This window comes from Colias croceus, chromosome 4, assembly GCF_905220415.1.
Source record: "Colias croceus chromosome 4, ilColCroc2.1".
Taxonomy (NCBI): domain Eukaryota; kingdom Metazoa; phylum Arthropoda; class Insecta; order Lepidoptera; family Pieridae; genus Colias; species Colias croceus.
Window position 1 is genome coordinate 826,257 of NC_059540.1, and position 22,432 is coordinate 848,688.

Below are 22,432 nucleotides of genomic sequence, written 5' to 3' on the forward strand. Positions count from 1 at the left end.
CAGAAAAATGTTTGCAAACTCACTAATGGATGAACTTTGGTATGTCCCGGTCATTAGACCATGTCGACAACAGATGTCACTGTAGAATATAACAAGGGTGTGTTCTAATCGTCATGATCTAATAAAATAAGTGTATAGGTAATAGTTACTTGTTTATATTTTGTAATTAATTGTGCGTAGTTTTGTCGATGCATCACTACGTCCCGCCTGCCTTGGATAGCTTCCTTTCACTATTCAAGCCTGGTTAATGGTTTTCGTGTTTTGCTGATCGCACGCTGACCGTCGGCGCTGACATCCGAAACGTATCGGCGTCTCTATGAAGCATACCTTCTACCTACGCATTATTCTAAAACGCTTCATGGAGGTTCGTACACTTGACTGACGGTCAGCGTGACACTAAAACTAGCCTAAATATCGCTAAAAACAATGGAGGTTACGTTTTACGAAGTTTGTTTTTTTATTGAAATTGTTGTATAAAAATTATTTACGTTTTCAGGTAGCATAGAGGAAATCTACAATTAATATTTTAAAATAACAAGTGTTACTAAGATATTTGGTAAAATTCATAATATCAAACGTGGTTATTAAATTCATGAGGAAATACATATTATTAGAAGATTTCAGGACAATCATCATAATAATATGTAAGTAATAAATAATCCAGTATTAGTCAGTCAGTTTTAATGGCGATGCCGTCAGGCGTCAGATACAAACAACAATGTGGTTACAAGTAAATTTAGCCTTTATTGTAATATTTCATTTCAATAAATAGCGCAGCAAATTGAAATCTATTGACAGGCGTTTCGGTTCATATTATAATGTCTTCAGTTGTACAATTTATTTATTCGCTGTAATTTGTAACGAGAGTGCGTGACTACATACAATTTTAGCGACCTGTCGTTTGATATTGACTCTTATCTCCAAGGTGGAAGATCGGATTCACCTCGCAGCCATCTCACCTGATCGATGTCTCCGAGATAGTTCGTGACAGTACTTAAAAGCTTATGATGCGTTGTTTTATGAGAGGTCTTTCATTGGACAAACGGAGGGCGCTTTTTCTCATACTGTATTATTTTTTAGTGCGTCGAGTCGTTTTTATTATCATTATCTTTTATAGACGAGTCGGCAATTGCGGCTTAAATCTGGGCTAGAAATATGATGCTGGATTAGACAGTTTACGAGTGATTGAGCGTATGTAGGTATATTGTGTAATGGCAGATAAGCGCTTAATAGAAATATTATAGGTTCGAGCGGCTCCATCATTAAAGGGGCTAAACAAAGTGGGGTTTGAGTCGGTAAGAAACCGACATAACCCACGACTCCTTACCCGGGGGCCGTGGGCATCTATGCAAGATTTCCCCACCTACAAAAAAAGGTTCGAGATTAGTTCATTGTGCCTAAAAATTATAATCTAGGCTTTTAAAACTCAACTCTTTGTTCGATTTTTCAACAATTTCCAACCATAAAAAGTAAAACTATATAACGTCATTATGAACAATTTGCGACGTCATTGAAAGTACTGAATGTCGGCAATTAGGCACGTTCCGGATAATAACATAAATTGTTCTGACCTTTAAACATTATAATTAACATGACTGGAAGTTAATGAGCTAATTTTTGGACCTAGTCGAGTCAGGTAATACTTTGAAACATTCCTACGTCTGGCTATCATTATGATTGGAATTATAGGTAGTTCTTTTATTAGTCTTAGGACGTAATATTATAGGTTAGGTTAGTACACATGAACCATAATAAAGATTAATGGTAGTAGTTAGTAATATTAAAAAAATCTCTACAATTTATTTGGAAATCGCAAGATAATCCTACGTACACTTGCTATTATGAGAATATAGAAAGTACATAGAAATAATAAGTATTTTAATAATAAATGTAAACATATTCTTAAATATAAGAAAATATTAAATAATAATTTTAATTTTAGCGTGAACTATTAACTGCCAACAATTTAAGTAAGGTCACAATGTACTTAACAAATTCCGATAAATAGAAACGATTATATTAGCGAGTTCACTGTTCAAAATGCCAAAAATGCGGATCAATTAAATGAAAGAGAATGCCGTATAATATAATAAAATATTATTATAAAAGAGAATTCATTAATTTAAAACCATAAACAGGAATTTATAATTTTATAAATTTCTTCCTGGTTCTAGATAACTTTGTAATATTCCGTAGTTTTCTATTTTATCATCGTAATCTACAAATAATTGCCACGGTCATTCCGCTGTTTATGAGATGTTTCTATGCGGCAATGAACTTGTTTATATAACGGCAACGCACTAACTGAAGATAACGCAAATTACACCTATATAGTATAACTGTAATCAATAACGATAAGAACTCGATAACACGTTTAAATCTGAAGCAGATTATAACGTCTAAATTAATGTATAATTCAATTTTACATTTTGCATATTGTTTACCACCTTTTTAATTACATCATAATGATGTTATATTATTATCCTCTATTGGATATAATTTGATAGAAATAAATTTAGAAAGAGTTATTTTAGTTTTCATATTTTATGAGATCATCGTATCACCTGAATTGTGTTGTTAATCTTCTCTGAAATACTCGAGTTTTCACGTTATCGCGCACCGAAACTTATCTCATTCCACACATGTCATTTTCCTGATAACGCCGCGGGATGCGATGGCCTCCGATAACAGCGATTAGTACTATTTACAGCTAGCATTAGTCTAGACATGAACGTTGCTGTAGTCATCGGGGCCTCTAGCAACCTAGGCTACCAAGTGCTCAAGAAACTAACCAAGATCTACGATGGGAAAATATACTACACGACAGAAGACGATACCACCGGCTATCATATCTATGAATCCCTGGATAAAAACCCACAAATCGAACACTACAGATTGGACGTAACCTACACCAAAAGTATCATCAACTTTAGGCACTGTATCCAAGATCGAGACGAAAGGATAGACCTGTTAATAAACAACACGGATTATGTATCAGAAAAAAACTTGAGTCACGCGGAAAAAGTGCGGCGGACTTTAAGTGTGAACTTTTATGGGTTCATAAATTTTGGTAAGCTTGTTTATCCTTTGTTAACGGAAAACGCGAGGGTCGTTAATGTATCCGGCCCCGCTGGACTCTTAGCCACAATTGAAAACGAAACAATCAGAGCCAGAATTAGCGATCCAAATCTTACAGAGGACGAGTTAGTTGCCATAATGCAAGAATATGAAGACGCAGCTAGAAAAGGCATTGAGAAAACGGAAGGTTGGGGGATGCACGTATACGCTGTGAGCAAGGTTGCGCTCAATGCAGTGACGTTCCTGCAACACAGAGAGTGGTCCGATAAAGGTATCATGATAAATTGCGTTAACCCCGGCAATCTGTCGACTAAAGAAAATAGGAAATCTTCAAGAGTTTTCGAGGAAGGAGCAAAAGCGATTTTGTATCTCGTGACAGAAGCACCTTTGACGTTGAAAGGAAATTTCGTGTGGAGCAATTATAACGTTATACCTTGGAATACCGATCCGTACGTTGAAGTGACGACAGTGTAGATGTTACAATATAAAAATTGGCTCAAAGTGTATAAGAATGGAGTGTTAAAGTGTAGACTCTCGTGTTGCAATAAAAGGATTCAGAGCTGCAAATTGTTAGGATTTTATCGAGATTTTTATATCCGCAATAACTGTAACTGGTAGTTTTGTCTTTAGAATTTATGGGCCATAATAACAGGGGCTAAGCAGTGCTCGTATTCACGCGGTCATTAAAAGCAGAATATGTTTCGTCGCGGAGTTAGTGGGATGCGGTTTTGAGTGTTGGCTCGAATTTTTTTTGTTATGAAATACTTACTAAATATTAATATAAGTAGTGTTTAACAATATGTTCTGTTCGTGTCATACGATTATGGGCTATTACTTATTAGTTATTTATTAAATAGTATGCTTTTCCGTGATATGGTCTGCATATTTGTTAGTTTGTTAGGCAGCATTATCACTACCCACACTTTCCTTAAAATAGTGATTATTATATGTGTAACGTTACTCGTCTCTAATTGAAAGACGACTAAGTCATGCTTAGTATTATTTAAATGAACAATATCTAATCGCAATTATAATTGGTGACACATTTTTTATTGTCGATTATACTTTATACATGATTTGAACACGTTTTTAAGACGATGATATTATAATATGAAAATTGTGAACTATAATATTACCTAGGTACGTATGTAAAATGTAATCATCAGTAATCAATATGGCTTCAAATGGTTCGTGTAATAATATACACACGGCTGCTTCTCGCCAGTTCTCTTCGCTTGAACTCGGCTTGACACGCTGCCGCGTGTCTAGATATTTCTTAGAAATTTCGTCAAAATAAGGTAACTATCAAAAGTACATTTTTAAAATTATTTGTAAATATTAATTGTGTAAAAGACCGTAATAAATATACAAATATAAAGAATTTGTATATATTTCTATAATATTATCTAAAATATCTATTACACTTTAAAAATAAATACGAATAGATTTGTCTGAACTATTGTTTGTAAACGAAGCAACATTATTTGTAAATTCTTTACAAGTCTTGCAAAATTTTATGAGCCATAAATTAATGTGACATTGTAAGTTCATTGTATCTTTATTGTTGTTGTTTTCATTGCCATTGTTTAAGTATTTGTAAAGAAAGTTTGATTCTAAATTTATATACCTGATTTAAAATTGAAAATATGAAAAGTGAAGTAAAAATAGATAAAATATAATGTACTAGTGGTCCGCCCCGGCTTCGCCCGTGGTACACATTTCGCAATAAAAGGTAGCCTATGTCCTTTCTCGGGTATCAAAATATCTCAATACCAAAAATTGGTTCAGTAGTTTAGGCGTGATTGAGTAACAGACAGACCGACAGACAGAGTTACTTTCGCATTTATAATATTAGTATGGATTAAAAAAGGAGAGCAACAGAATTTGTTTTTCATAACTTTTTAGTTATTATTTATAATATTAAATTTTTGCAGTGGGTCATTGTAAAAATGTCTTTTTTATATTTATTTTAAACTGTGTAAATTAAATAATGTTAAACTTTATATTTAATATTAAACGATTAAATTATTAATAAGTAGCTATTTTAAAGTCCTACCTAATAAAATATAGCATATACAAACAGAATCATTGGACTATTCGTAAATACATAAGACAATATTAACAAACGCTTCAAAAATTCAAATAGTTTCCATACAATAATTTATTAACAATTCCTTCACATTCCTTAAAATAAACAGATAATAGTGCGATATCGCTTGATAGAGATAGCAAATTACGATGACTCCGTTTTTGCGTAACGATAACCTATAAACGATTACAAAATATGTACGGTTGATAAAATCAAAGTTTTGTGCGACACGGTAGGCGAATAAATTCGTATTGATGTAATCTACAAAAATTATTGTACTACTGTTATGAACGCGAAATGGATGATCAGATCTGGATGAAATTTAGAATGGAGATAGTTGATGGATATGCACATGTCTTTTTAAGGTATCTTGAATTATTAAAGCTGAAGACGGTCTGCAATAATAATCATCAATGAGAGAAACTCAACTATAGTAAGTGATTCACTATACCAAGTTCATGTTATAGGTTCATAATATTATAGCTTACCGCCCGCGGCTTCACCCGCTTTGTCTAAGACCTAATAAATTATATACTAAAACCTTCCTCTTGAATCACTCTATCTATTAAAAAAACCGCATCAAAATCCGTTGCGTAGTTTTAAAGATTTAAGCATACAAAGGGACATAGGGACAGAGAAAGCGACTTTGTTTTATACTATGTAGTAATAATAGGCGTCATGCGTACGAGCCGGGTTGCTAATCTGATTTTAAATAAAAATATTATCCACCTAATACTTTATTTTACGAATTCATTAATTTCAGTCCAAATTTAGCATATTATAAAATTACTTATTTGGTTCTAATAGGTATGTATTAACATACTAACATATTTAGGTGCACACTAAACTCAGAATTAGTATAGCAAGCGTCAATACAGCCGGGAGGATTGTAGCTACTTGTACTCTTAGTCTGTCTTGAGAGGAGGGACTTTATGAAATACCAGGTAAGCTTGTTAGATACTATAAGAGTGAAAATATACATAAAGTATTTACTTTGCACATGTCTTTTTAATACATAATACATTTGTATTATTGGTGCCATTTATTTCACTCTTCACTCTCTATAAAATAGATTTTATTAAAGTGCTAGAAAATTTGGGAATGCTCTTACTGATTTCCTATATAATTCTATTTTACTTAGGTACTTAGATACTCTTTGGAAATAATTCTGGAGATTTAGAAGTTTACATTGCATTAGCTTCCAGACTCTATAGACTGTGTTGTTATTTACTTGATCTGCCTATTGCCCTTTAATTACGACCATAAGGTCGTTTGACCATGTTCTTAATTATTATCTTTCGATACATTTAATATGACACAACAAGATACATAACAAAACGTTACAAAATGCCAATACAAATGTTTTCAATTTCATACTGTTTTTCTCTTTTCTTTTATTCCTTAAAAACAGCCAGTTTTTATGTTCCATAAGATTTATAGGCAGGTAATTTATCTTAACAGTAGATAAAAAGTGGCTTTACATACTTACGATTGATTTCTTGGCTTTGATAAGTCGTAAACATGTTTTACGCTCTGTGAATGACATTGCCTCACAATAAAAGTTTAGCTATTCAAATCAGAACTCTAATTATTCAGTACAAAAAGCCCTTATTGCTTTTCAGTTATTTTGTATGGTTGAAATTTTAATCCTGTGCCAGATGTACTGATTTCATTTATTACTAGCTGTGCCTCGTTGTTTTAAAAAAACAGTCTAAAACCACGAGGTCGCCTGTTGGTCCTAGCGTGATGATAGATAGCCTATAATACTCTATAGCATTCCTCGATAAATGGGCTATCTCACACCGAAAGGATTTTTGAAATCGGATCAGTAGTTCCTAAGATTAGCGCGTTCAAACAAACGCTTTATAATTTAAAAGAGTATTAGTTGTATACGTAGTATATTATTATTAGTCTGTGGTATTAGTATAAATGAGTAGAATTATAGGTGAATCGTAATAGTGTGTATGAGGATAACTCTAATAATTAAATTAGATAAGAGGTGTGAATCTTATTTCGGATTAAATATTCGTGTTTTTATGCATACAATAAAAATAAAAAGCACATAAAATAAAAAGAGACGTCCATACTCACAATGAAATATGCAGTTTTGCCTAGTTTAAAACTAGATGGCGCTGCGCGAAAACATCAGCTAATATTTGTGTTATTGTGACAAGACTGACATGATAAGAGTAAATATTAAAATCGCATGTATTCATATACAGTGCAAAGAGGATAATGAAACATCAGCGCTAACAAGCAAGCTCATGGCAGTTTGATTTAAAACAACGGCAAAGTAAATGTTTCTTTTGAGTTCTATTGAGCTTGCCGCTGTAACTCGAAAGAACAACAGTGTTATGCGAATATGGGACGGGATAAGCAAATCTAGATGTATGTATTAGTTGATAGTATCATAGTATAGTATTTTACGCAGAGTATTGATAAAACGAGCTGTGCCCCGCGGTTTTACCCCCATTGCTCCTCTTCTATAGGTCTTAGCATGATGATATACCTAGCTTAAATGACCTTTCTCGGTAAAAGGACTATGTAGTATGTAACAGTGAAATAATTTTTCAAATCGGACCTTTAGTTCCTGAGATAAGCGAGCAATGCTCAATGCAATTCATGCAAGCAAATAAACAAACAAACTCTTCGCTTTATTTGCACTTGTCCTGCACCCGGATTCAGGTAGTGACAAAATATTATGTCACTCCACCTGTGGTGTAATTGTAATTTTTAATGCTGTTTTAAAAATTCAATAGCTATTAATTAATAGCCTGTATGTCATTGAAATAAAAAAAAAATATATTTTTGTAGAAATTGAAGTGAAATCGTGGACGTAATAGTGTATTTCTTATTTACAAAAGGCAAAGAGTCCGCAAATTGCTTTTGACGTCCATTACGAGGGAATTGGTTAAAAAAGAGGAACTTTCGAAGTTCGATTAATTAAGTTCTTAAGTGAAAAGTTTACACGAATGGACGATTATGGTGAATTATGTTGATTTCGTTTGCTTTTTGTTAGCAGTTTCTTTATACGTAAATAGGTAGTTAGTGTTTTTACTACTTCGGATTTGGCGGAGAGAATGTTATAAGTGGGCAATATTATCTGAAGAATTTTCTTTTTAGTTTTTACACTTATGATTTTATAGAATAAAGATTGAGTTCGTCTATTTACTATTAGTTACGGTTAAGTACAAGATTCGTTTATTTACAGGAGAGACAGCATTTTGAATTAATTGATGACATTCAAACATTTTTAAACAACATTCGTCAAAACAACCGAAGTTCTCAATTCATGGCGTATTCTTTTCCACGATGACTGACTTTCTGCTGAAATTCTAGCACACATTTAATAGTAATTCGTCCTCCACATTTTGCATGCGTATTGCTAAGTTATGTCCTATGTTACTCCTCGGCACTAAGCTTTAATTCGAGTACTGTTTCTAACACCGGCTTTGCTCGATACCCGTGTACATAGAGCGTTAGCTTGAGTTCAGTCGTGTCTGTAACAGACGTCTTGGTTTGACATTACCGAATAATCTTAACTGCGGCATATTAGCAACGCTTCGAATGCTTTGGAATAACTCTTGAGATATTTGGCGTTCAATTTACTTGACTATAGGGATTTGAAAAGTTGATGAGTTAGGTAATAAGGCTATAGCAGTTTGATAGAAAATTAATCTTAATTAAATACTGTTATGTTGGTAGCTTGTAGGAAGTATAGCTAGAATTCTACAAGACAAATACCCAATTAAAAGTAAGGTTTATGTTTGCAAAATTTCTTTTTGAAAGAAATTTATTTCAATTGGTATCTTATGAAAGATAGAGTTGGTAAATTTATTTCTTTACTTCAAATGATTTAATGATTTGCTTTCTCCATTATCTTGATAGAAACACCATTTGACAATGTGTCGAATTTATAGCCTATTCTTCTCGGTAGAAGTTTTCTTGTCGAATCAGTAGTAGTTTAAAAAATTACGAGCATATACATGAATAAAAAGTTGAAAAGTTTATGTCAACTTATCAGTTGACAGACGGACTTGCAGATAAAACAATGCTATCACTAAGAAATTCACGACACACCAGCGTAGTCCATTAGTTCCGAGGTTTACTAGTCACATTTGGAAGGTATTGTGCTTCGAACAAAGAGTGGAAGCAACAAACAAAAGGTGAGGGCACACGAGGATTTTTTTTTGCGCTAATTATTTTTATTCTCAGCAATGTATAATATAAGCTGGGTGCTCAACAATGGTTTTTTTTTCTCATTTCGCGCGCGACATTGGTTTTGTTACTGAGTGTGCTGCGAATTATGAATGAAGACGCTTTTGTGTACGAAAAATTACATTAGCGTGCGTGTTTTAGACGTGCCTCATTATGGGATAGACGTGCGTAAATAGCTGTGAAATGGGGTGAAATTGCTATTGAAAAATCTTTAATTTGTAGGTTAAACTTTATGAATTAGGTTTATTCATTTAAAAAAAAACTGGCGACATAGAGCGAATGACCGGGCTCAAAGCGTGCCATGACTGAGTACTATGTCCAGCAGTGGACAAGCATAGGCTGATAATGATGATGATGATTAAAAAAAATTGTTTACATGTGTACAGTGCACACCAAAACAAGACACAGTCTTTTGCTATTTGCAATTACTAGTATATAATATAAACTAGGATCGCTTTATAGTGAGAATTTGGCCATCTTTATTTAACTTCTCTCACCTGCGTTCCTATTCTTGCGACGAAATGGGCCTTGCAGAAATCTGCAATGTTATACAAAAATAGTATGTTCTTTTCAATACGAGATTATAAAATAAACTACACACAAATAAACAATGTTTTATTAATACAACCCTAGTGAAGTGTTTATAAAATATTGAAAAACATATCAATTAAAATATTTTAATAACATCAGTAAATCAAATTTAAATAATTCATTCGCGAAACATTATAATATACCAATTTTGCATTATGATTGGTCTCATATCGTTTCAATGATGAAATTATACATTTTACAAATGCAATTAATTATATATTTGAAATTATATTTAATTAATATATGCGTGTTTGTGAAATACATTACGTGTACGTGATTGTTTTTGCATAATATGCGTGTTTGTTTTGGTATGTAATAACAGCTTTTCAGTCGTTTCAATTAACGAAGAGCTCTGATTGTAGAATAGTTTATATTCTCGTATAAAATAGAATTCCCAGTGCTTGTTAATTATGACTGTCGTTGATGATGCTTTAAACATAAATAGTATATTAATATGATGAGCTTTCTTTGGTTTTCGGATACGTTGTAAGTTCTGGGAAATTTCATTAATTTTTATTGCGTAGAATATACATCATAGAATATATTACTAAACAAGTGTATTAATATTTGGTTTAGTAATACATAGAATGTATTACTAAACAAAATAATGCAATCACTAAAGTTGTTTTATACAAAACACAATGAACGAAAAACTCTACATTTTACATTTCTCTTGTTAACATCATAACCAATTTTAAATTTACTTTATTATGTTTTCTTATTAAATACAACAAAGTTACAGACTAAAAAAACCAAAAAAAAAATACTAACTAAGCACACATACGAAACATTAACTTCATATTAAAACTTCGCGCGTTCCTGTAAAGAAAAACAACGTCTCGGGTCAGTCAGTAAGCAATGATTAATGAAATGTAACTTGCAAAGATGCATGTACAGGTGGATCCTGGGACGAAGTGGATTATCTTTGCAAAACTTAATTTTAACCCTTAATTTGGTATAGTCCGTCACACCGGACACTTATTTAAAATAAATCCTGTCAAGTTTTTATTTCATGTTCTTCGATTTTTAATCGATTAAATGTTTATTTATACCATAAACAAATAGTAAAAAATTAAGCAATGATTGTGACAACATTGCATATGTCAGTTGGGACGCAAAATGTCTGCGAAAAGGCGGCCACCTGTTTTCCTCAAGGTATTTATAATTATTTTTCTTATTTTTTGTCGAAAAACGAATTGAATTTTATATTTATTTATTAGATCATAAACATATCAATCATTATTTACAAAAACATACACACTTTATTACATTTTTATGGTGTTTATTTGTAACCGAAATGTTTTGTCCGTCACAGCGGACATTGCTAATTGTATAGAAAAGTACCACTTTATTACTATGTCCGCTGCGGCGGACACCGTCAAAATGTGTGTGTGTGAGTTTGGATTTTTTTTCATTGCCAACAGCCTAATCGCGCAAGTACAATTATTGATTTAGTGCCGAATGAACATACACCTTCCCATGGTAGCGAAATATCAGATTCGGAAACTCAATTGCATGAAGCACGTACTAATTCTTCCACCCCCCTGTTTTCTCCTGCACCATCTGCACCATCTTCCCTTGCTAACGTAACAATAAATACGTCCGTCGATGAAGAATTACACTCCGAAGATTCTGATAGACCTGCTGATGACCAGATTCTTTCGTGCGTGAAATTGGCGAGTCCATTTTTGAAAATGTTCAGTCCCTATCTGCTATTCCTTGATTGCTTGCAACGCCTATAACACCAATAGCTTCTTGATTAGCACCCCGAAAAATAAGATCTGGGAAACCACCTACACTCAAAGCCAAAAGACCAAAAAAACAAAAAAATTCAGCTGACTTACAATTATTGGAGAGTAACTCAATTCCGTCACCAAGCGACAATAGAAGAAGGTGAGGAGGATGATTACATAGACATGCCAGAAGATGATTCACCTTTGAGTTTCCTTCACCTTTTTTTCTCTAGATATTTTACTAGTATCGTAGAGCAGACAAACTTATATTCAGTTAAAAAAACCGGCAAGTCAATTCAACTAACAGAAGAAGAATTTAGAGACTTTTTTTTTAATTTTCATACAAAATAAACTTGAATTGGTTTTTTTTTAACTTCATACAAAATAAACTGTACTTCGGTATCAAATAGTTATAAAATTTTCATTTCTGTATTTTTCTTTAGTAAAAAAACATAAAAATAGCTGTGGTTTTTATTTTCCGTAATTTGGCAGTGTCCGCTGTGACGGACACAGGTTTTCCCAGCAGTGGGCTATGGTAGATTTTTTTTTTCATTTTTCGAGAACTTTATGACATACTCTTAAAACCACAAAATTGTCAAATCCATATATTTTGAATATTTTTATCGGTGCCAAATTAAGGGTTAACGACAGTCACAAGGGGTTAGAGTTTGGAAAAACACGGGTGCATATTCGTTGGAAAAGCGCAGCGCTTTTTTTCTTTGATTGATATTATTTTGAGCTTGATTTTGAGTTATCAAGGGCGGATTTGGTTGAATTGATTTCATGATTTTTCAATCATAAAAAATGTCAATCTTTAAAAAACGCGAGCCTGTTAGCACATAAGAAAGAATATATAATTTATTCAATGCAGATTGCATTTTTGTCATGGAACTGAATTGTAAGAGTATATTGGAAACATAGATATTATTTTTATTGTATAATGTACCATAATATTACGTCATCATCATCATCATCATCATCATCATTATATCATCTATTAAACTAACGCAGCGTTTTGCCACCACTTCACACCTGTGTATTACATGGTATTACTCAGACTGCTTACAGTTAGATATTGAGTTATAAGGGCCCGAAGTAGTCGCAATAGTAAATAGCCTATCATTATCCCTTCCAAAGGGCTCTGTATATACCAGCTATAGTCACATCAATCTTAACCAACATCGTCTGTCCCATTCATTGGGACAATTACGGGGTGTGATTTAGAGGATAATGTACTCTCAGATATTTAATAGTGTTGAGGGAATTATCCTTTGATGGAATACAGGCATTTACCTTGACGTCATGGTATTGATCGAATTGTGAGTATGAATTTGTATAAACAAGGATCAATGTATGTGCATAGTTTGAATAAAATCGGTTCCCGCTGCTTGTCTGGCCCTATGTATGCTTAGATCAGTTCTATAAAACTACAGAACGTATGCGGTTTTTTAATAGATGGAGTGGTACTTGTAGTTTTAGAAGCAAGCAGGTAAAAGTAAGGCAAAGGTATACAATTTGTTGAGTTTAAGACGAAGCGGGTAAAGCCGCTGGTGGAAAGCTAGTGAATAAATAGGAAAATCTGCTTAGTATTGCGATAATATGAAAATAGGTGTAATGCGTATGAATCGTTACTTGATTCGTTAAAGTATAGAAGCGTGTAACCATGCTCATTAGTATGTTATAGCCCAGTATTTTTTCAAGGGCCCTATTACGAAGCATTGTATTATCGATTATTGGTTCATTATTACAATCGTAGCGGTCAAGTTAATCCTTTCAATAGCCTTCACATGCAGTGCCTCGGAAAGTAACAAAAATCGATTTCTGTTATATCGAATATAGTCCACGGGGACAGTCGCGATCAAAAGCCACTTAAATATATTCATGAGCGGCCATCTCTTTGCGGAATCAATTCTCGAAGTTTCCACATTGAAATCTAAGAAGAGGATAAGTTTGTATTAAACACTGACCGTGTATGCGCCGGTATACGCGCGCTGGAATCCAGCCAGATAGCTGGGAATAACGGGTTTAAAACGCGTTATTTTAAATCTTTACGTGATCGGGTATTTGCCGAGTCTCAAAGCGATAATCGCTCCCCTCAGGCGCCTGAGGCCGATGTTATTAAATAGTTTTCCGATAATTTCAAGTTTTTGTTTTGTGCGCGCTCGGTTTGATTTTAAATCGATATTTCCTCAGCGGAATAAAGGATGGGATGGAATTCTTTAGACGCTATTTAATGGTATGTGAGAGTTTGCGATTAGGAATTCAACTGATGTACTATTTGTTCAGCTTTTCGCATAGATGAAGTTGTGGTATTTGGTATTTTTAATAAGAGTAATTGTGGGAATATATTTTTTATATGCGTTGAAATATTATCTTTTAAACCGGGAGAATTTGTTCACATGAACGCGTAGCATCCTGGCTTTATTGGGAAATTCGATTGAACAGAAAAATAGGTTCTCCTATAAAAACTATCTGTAGTCAAAAAAGACTTCTGTTTGTTAACCAATTTTTATAACATTCAAAATAATGTTTTGTTTTCACGGATAATCTAAGCTGAAATCTCAAAATATATGTCGCACTAATGCAAATCGACGTCAACATAAACTATAATGAAGTGATTAATTTTAATTGGCCAAACTTAATAATTGCTAAATTCGCCTTATAAAATATTCAGAGGCAGAATCGCTTTCCCTGATTACACTATTTATTGCTGGGTTATTAAGGAATGTCGGTTTTGTGAGGCATTTTGATAATTATCTCACGTTGTACCGATTTTCGATGGTTTTCGTGTCATTAATCTGCTGGTATATTATCTCATGTTGGGGTTATATTAAAATGTTAAGTTGTAGTGAAGAAGATATACAATATGCTATTTCTTTTTTCCCTTTAATCCCCGATAACACCGAATCCAATAAAAATAAAATTCAAATGATTTATTGTGATTCACAGGTTATAAGGGTTATTACATTGTATGAGGTGTGTCCGCTGTGATCTGCCATGTGGCGTACAATTTTCAAAGAAGTTTTACATAGATAATGAATTATTACACCGATTTATACATTTATACATAATATTATATTATTGTTTATTTATACCAAGCACAAAAACAAATAGCACAAAATATTATTGAATGGTCCATATGCCCATCGATAAAATGCCCATCGATTTATCAATGTATTATGGTATAAAAGATCGTGGAACTCTCTATAGATATATTGTTCATATTGTTGTTTATATTGTTGTTTATATTGTTGTTTATATATCATATTGTTGTTGTTTATATTGTTCTAAAATCCAAAGAATACAACAAATTAGATTACTGAAGTGTTTTCAGTAAAAGCAAACTTTACTGAATGATTTAAACCTAGAATTATCTATATCTTTCCGTTTCAATTTTTTCTTTAATGCTTAGAAATTGCATATAAAATTTATCTTCCTATTTTGAAAATAAGAAGATTATACAGATATATAAGATAATACCGTCTTAACGTATTTGAGAACGAACAAGGCAAGTAGTATTTGCGTTAGCTTAGTCTTAAGGAACAGGGAATGTAGGTAATGCGGTAAGTTGCGAATAGCCGGAAGGCGAGCGAAGCGTGCTGCAATTAAAGCGAAAGTTTAGCGTGGCTTGTTGAGCGGCGCTAATGTGAATGATATAGTTTCTTATATGCTAAACACGGTTTGAAACTGTTAAGTGAGTTTGAATGTCAATGGAATTAGGTAAAGCATGTTAAGACAGGTTTGCGAATTGCGCACGGGCTGAATGCTACGAAGCTTTATACCTACTTCGTATCATATCTAAAAGTGATCTCTATATAGGTACTCTTTTGAAGGATTGTTAAATGAAAATCTATGGGTGAGAGTGACGATGATAAAAGGTTGGGAAACCACTTCTTTCCTATCTATTTTTTTTCAAATCGTCCCAAGGCAAGGCGTCGTATCAAAACAAATGTTTTTCATATATGTTATGTCGGTATATTGTATTAAAAGAAAACTGAGTAAAATACGTATTCTAACTTTGGCTTTGTTTCTATAATGTCACACTTTAAAAACACGTGAAATCCGTTCCGATTGCGTTATTAAAAGATAACAGAACACAGTTCGATATTACTTTCCAAGTATCTATACTCTATAGTATCGATACGAACGTTATATTTAGTGTATGTCGCACAGGTGGTCGGCACTATGCATTTAAATCGAATATTACAAAGTGGTTCGCTTATGTCCAACCCCATCCGAACGGATTGCTTGTTTCGTAAATATTAAAACGTAAATGATAGCTTATTATAGTTATTTGATTAAAATGTTTTGTGATTAAGCTTTGCATCGTATCAAAGAAGTTAGTGTGGTTCTTAAATGAGCTTACAGTATTTTGGATTTTTACAAATTATTTTAATTAGATGAGTTTATAAACAACTAAAATAAACTTAAGTCGATTTTTTTCAATTAAATTTTAAACAGATATGTAACTCATGATAATAATAATATGATAACCTTTTAAGTATTTTTAGCATTTGGAGAATTGGTATTTACCGAAATAAAGAGGGGTACAGAGAAAGTCTTAGTATTCAATTGTAATCCTTTTTTATCGTTGCCTTTTCGCTCGTGTAGAGTTCTGGCGCATGTTAATATATTTTTTTTATTGCCGTCTTTCGCTTCCATCATAACTTAGAAGCCTAGTAATAACATAGATAGTATATTTATTATTTACAACTGTACCGAATAATTTTGAAAACGATACATAGTATAGTTAAATCGTTTCCCAAATTCGTAGATAATAATAATATATTATACCGATATAAGACGCAAAGAAGCGAAACGGTCACTAGCAGTTATGTGATGTCAAATTTGTTTACAGGAAGCGTGAAATTGCAATTTGTACCGATCAGTGTCCCGTAAAACTCTATGATATTATATGAAAATGTTTAAGGGGACGAATTATTGACGGAATATTCACAAATGTTACGTTTTTCTTATGAAGATTTTACACGTGCATCAGAATAATTTTAAGAGTTTTCGAAAATATGTTATTTTTCTATGCTTCAGATTGCAAAAAATAAGCTTATCTTTGAATAGGGCCTTCAACAAGTATAGATCTTTCTATCGACTTTAAGCTTTCATGTATTTTGATCAGATTTATTTATATTTTAACACGTTTTACATGATGAAACGAATGAGCACAGAGCAAGAAGCTAGTCTCCACTCTACACTCCAAAACTGCTAACCTATATTGAAAATCCTACTACCATTATAAAGATAAATTATTCCCTAGTGACACGAATTATTTTTGTTTTTATCCCGCTGCAATCCGAGCGAAGCGTGGGCGGGGTTAAAACAAAATAAAACATTAAATATATACATGAAGTAACAGTGGTTACCGTTGTTTGCAAGGACACAATTTGCATCCGAGATTCAATTAAAGTCCTTGTAATTAGCCGGTTAATTATGTTGTCGGTGCACATTGCAGTAAATGAAGACTGATTCATTTTTACAAGCGTTCGCCGCGACATTGTTCGCATTTAGCTCCCGTTTTATTAAGTTCTGTTACCTTTGGGTGACTTGTATCTTGAATAGAACTAATGTTGAGGTTAATTATACGGTTTTTAAGTGACGAATTGTTTATTTGCATAATAATATTATAATGTACCTATGTTCTTGTTTTGTTGTTTGATCTATGATAATTTGCAGTTTTATGATAGATGTTTTATATCTCTTTAGCTTTAGTTGATATAATTTACTTGGGTAAGCCGTAAGAGAGAGAAATATATTAAATTTACTCGATTGAAGTAAGAAAACCTGTTTTCAATATTTTTATAGTCACAAACATGTCCAGGTAACGTTTTAATATAATATCAATTTTGATTTAAGTAGTACAATAAGCATATCTTTCGTGCCTTCTTAATTCTTCTTTCGCTTTTCTAAATTTTGATACAAATTGATGAGGTAGGTGCAATTTTTACACAGTACTAAAAATTATATCAAATTATTATTAAAAAAGATACCGACTTCACCTTTTTCTCACTTATGTTTTAAAGAAAACTATTTCACCGTGTTCATTAACTACATTATAAAATAAATAAAAATCATAATAATGTCTTTACGTCGGGGTCGTTCGAAACGTTTACAAATACTTATATTTGAACATTAATTTCGCCTTTGAACATTTCTCGTCGGAGTTCGCCTGGAAAATTAAAAGGAGTCACTTTGAGCGCAAAGTAAATTCCTTGATCGATTCTGGTTGCATGCTGAAGTTGCTAAACCGAAAATCGGTAGTGGATTGCTGCTCACTTCAGTGCGGAACTTGTGGTTGTTGTTAGTTTCAGAACGGTGCCGCGTTTTTATGAGATTTTTGAAATTGGAACGATGGGTGACGTTTGGGTTCCTTAATTTAAAAATATGTGTAACGGATTTTTGTTGTGGTTAGTAGTACGGGAGCTAGCAACGTTTAAAAAAAAGTCATTTTAGTATAGTTGGGTTTTTGATATGCTGTTTCTCTTGCTATTTCGGTTAGAGTCCGGGCTGTCTGGCTGGCCGCAGTGGTTGCGTTTATTAGTGCGCATCTTATCTGCACAGGAAAATATCCTTAATTTAAAGTCATTTTTTAACGCGTAATTTTTAATCTTTTGCCTTTAGATAGATCCATCAGACATAATTTTTTTATTGCAAGTCGTTTTTTTCGTTGTAAAATAGGTGCCATACGCAATTTTTATTTCAAAATAACTAAAATGTCATCGAAATAAGTGAAATTACATCAACATGAGTCCGCTTAAAAGGTAAGTAATAACTTTATTATTTATATTATATTATCCTTTTTTAATACTTATATTGAATAATTAGTAAACTAATATTTTTAATAGATGGTTTCATATTTATTACACTTTTGGGTATAAATATGAATTTGATGATATTTGTATATTCTAGTGTTTGATTTTACGCGAGTATTATACATTTTGAAATTAAAGACTTGAGAAAATAATACAATGAATAAATCGCGTTTAAAATCCGTTAAAAAGTCTTTAATTTCTTGATGATATTTGGTTTTTATCAAGTTTACATTAACGTCCTATTTGAGGTTCGTTGGGAAAAAGGAGGCGATATGGTAGATTGTTGCAAAAAAACTGTAAATAGTAAAATGAATATTATATATAGTATAAGTAACACAGTGATTACTTATCCTTCACTGGGACTCATGTTGATGGAATTTCACTTATTTCGATGATATTTTAATTATTTTGAAATAAAAATTGCGTCTGGCACCTATTTAACAACGAAAAAAACGTCTTGCAATAAAAAATGTATGTCTAATGGATCTATCTAAAGGCAAACGATTAAAAATTACGCGTTAAAAAATGACTTTAAATTAAGGATATTTTCCTGTGCAGATAAGATGCGCACTAATAAACGCAACCACTGCGGCCAGCCAGACAGCCCGGACTGTAACCGAAATAGCAAGAGGAACAGCATATCAAAGAACCAACTATACTAAAATGCTCACTTGTCAACGTTGCTACCTCCTAGAATATAGTGAGGTACTTATGAATATGGAAATGAATTAGGAAGTTAGATCATAATTAGACAAATTTATTTGTTTTGTAACATATGAATATCATCATCAGCCCATATACGTTCCCACTGCTGGGACACGGGCCTCCTATGAGGAACATATGAATATATTCTTAATTAAAGGGACAGTTTTTGATTGATTTTGGGTTTAAAATTTAATTAATTATTTTTATCTGTACGTATGTCTAAGGTTTTAAAAATCTATCATGTTATTTTAACAAACTTTGAAAAATATCCCACATTGATTTATGTACAATAAAATCGAAGTATAAGAGCTCTATTTACCTCTAATAAATTAAAGAATTAGTTTAAAACCAAGATGCACGCATCCAATCACAGTATATAATTTAGAATATAAATTTAATTTCTCATATGAAATGTTACAAATAAGCACTCATAAACAAGCATGAATCGGAATACGAATGTGCAACTTCTACACTTTCTCTCTAGAGAAATAACCAGTCAAAGAGTGCTAGTCTAATTGCAATATGGCCATTAGGAAAACATGTGGAAGTCACGTCCTGGGCGGACGTTTGTTTATTGAAATTATATTATGCAGTTGAATTCGATATTTTTGGTTTCATGGCACTCAAATGCTTAATCAAAAATATCAAATTCAACAAAAGACCATGTTCCATTGTTACAATATTATAATCATTGAAAAATATTTCGTATTGGTTGAGATAGATGTTAATTATCTTAATAGATGGCACGCGGTGTGTCTCTTAGACACATAAACCTGAAAGAATATAATAAATTCGATCGCTCTGGCGGGTCACGGGTGGCTGAGTTGGTCAAGCGTCCGCCCCAGATTGGCGTGAATGGATGCGGGTTCGAGTCCCGCCTTGTAATGGAATATTTTCTATTCTTTATAAATTTATAATTATATGCAGTTTTATGTGACAGTTTATTTGGTACTGTGTGACGAATAGACACTATATTTTCGGATAAATTTGTACAATATTTACTTAGCTTTTCCAAATCATTACTTTATTCAGGTCGACAATCATTTTCTTTAAAGCGGGCAACGCTTTGTAGAGTCCCTACGTCTGCAAATGTTTTGGTCGGTGGTAAACGGTTACTATCAGGCGAAGAACTACCAGCTCGGTGGTCCGTTCTGACACATAAAAAGTGTTGGTCACTTATTTGTATGATTTGAAGTGATTTTAGTAGACAGGACAGGATAATATATTGATTCTAAGTTCTCGCATCGAAGGTTTCAATTTTTAAGTAAATGGAATGATAGAATTCATTTTGTTTGATTAAAAGTATTATACACAAGATAAAAAAAATCTTATAATATGAATACCTATGCCGGCCTGACAATTTTTTTTGCGGTAGACACGTTGTAATAATATATAATTAGCTACGCGGTTTAATTTATATACAAATATAATATGTATTGTCCTAATTGCTCGAGTAATTAGTGAGTGTGTGTTAATTACTGTTAGGTAATTACAGTATAAACACTTTGGACATAGGGTGGCTATAATTGAATCATATGACGGAGATGTATAGTGCAGTGACAAATAAGATTTGGCCAAACCATTTATCTTGATTGGGTAAAAATGTTACTTACAACATTTCTTTTATTTACCGTGTGCGTGGGTTTATGCTCGGGACTGTAGATTTTTTAATTGTTATGAATATGATGATTAGATGTAGAGATAACGAAACATGAAGTTCAATATTATAACTATTTAGGTATAACAATAGGTTAATCATGTAAAAATTAAACAAAATCATACATAGTGATAATGATGATTATTTCCTTTGATAAAAGGTTATTTTCTATTTAGTGCGCTTGCGTTCCGATTTTTTTTTAATTTAAGTCCAAATTGTCTCTTCTCTTTGAGAGAATATTCAGAATATTGGTGACATATAAATTAATATCAGCTCTTTTTGTTCCAGATTCATGTCTTGCGCTGCATCCACACGCTATGCTAATCAAAAGACGTAAGTTTTGTTATAAGGCCAATAATTTGAAAAAAAAGACGGGTTGCACTCCGGGAGTGCCGGCAGAAGGGAAAACGCAGTAAGAACGTAGTAGAGAGGGGATAGCTGTCTACTCTCCATTCGTCTTACACTTTTTCGATCAGGTCACGTGTCCTGACGCGAGTTTAAGATTTTATATACATTACAGAAAAAGTGCTCGACGCCGCTAAAGAAGTTTTCACTTCAAAAAAACTGAAATGAAAGGAGAATTTTAGTTCTCACAGAAGGCCTGTTCACAACAGTGGAAAGAAGATATTTTTTATGTAGTCTCTCAAGAGGCACAGGACAGTTCTTTGGAAAAGAATAAAAGCTAATTGACATAATTTGAAAAAAGCGACTACAGAGTTATTTTCCTGTTCTTCTTCCGAAAAGGTTGATTAATATATATATAATTATATATTATAAAGTCTATTATAAATGTTTCTGTTTAAGAAATATTTTAGATTGATGATTAAATCGATGCTTTATCTTTTGGGTTGCTTGGAAAAACTCGCTCACAAGCGATATCTATATGCCCAATGTTCGTCTTCAGCATAAGTTCTGTACTATTTAACAACTGCACTGTTTCTATGTATGCAAATACATATAGAAATACAGTAAATAGTTTTCTGTCATCATACTATATTATACCTTCGTATACGTTGAGAAATATATCCTGTTGGTCTAGATGTACTAGCAACTCTTAATGGATGGAGTTGAGTATCTTTTTAGACACTTTAATGGAAAGACTAGGCTATATGTTATTTCGCGGCATAATTTATCTGCCTACCAAGTTTTGGTTTGGTTCCTGTAGATTCTGCGTGAAATACAGTGAAATATTTTTTTAAGATTCTGATTTTATGATAAATGTTAGTTTCTCCAATGCTATGCCCATGTATACAATAATGTACAAAGAGTAACGAACTGAAAAAGTATGATGAAATAAATATTCCATAGCTTATGAAAAATATATATTTAGTATTTTCTAAGGTTTGATTTTACGCGAGTATTATACATTTTTTTTTTTTTTTTTTTTTATTGGTAATAGGGAAGCGCTTGACCACAATCTCGCCTGATGTTAAGCTGAGATGCGGTCTAAGATGGAACGCGCTTCCCTAGAAGGTACCTGTTCACTCTACGCTTGAAGACCCCCATATTGTACTCGTCGGGGAACACAGACTCAGGA

General features: G+C 32.8%; 1 protein-coding gene across 3 annotated transcripts in view; it reads left to right on the forward strand.

Annotated features, from left to right (window-relative positions):
- LOC123691048 (disintegrin and metalloproteinase domain-containing protein 33) overlaps positions 1–22,432 on the forward strand; it is a 403,256-nt gene that overhangs the window by 56,732 nt on the left and 324,092 nt on the right. For all 3 annotated transcript variants that reach the window (XM_045635246.1, XM_045635247.1, XM_045635248.1), the window contains exon 3: positions 21,184–21,228. In XM_045635246.1, coding sequence (XP_045491202.1) covers positions 21,184–21,228 — 45 coding nt within the window. The remainder of the gene's footprint in view (positions 1–21,183; positions 21,229–22,432) is intronic.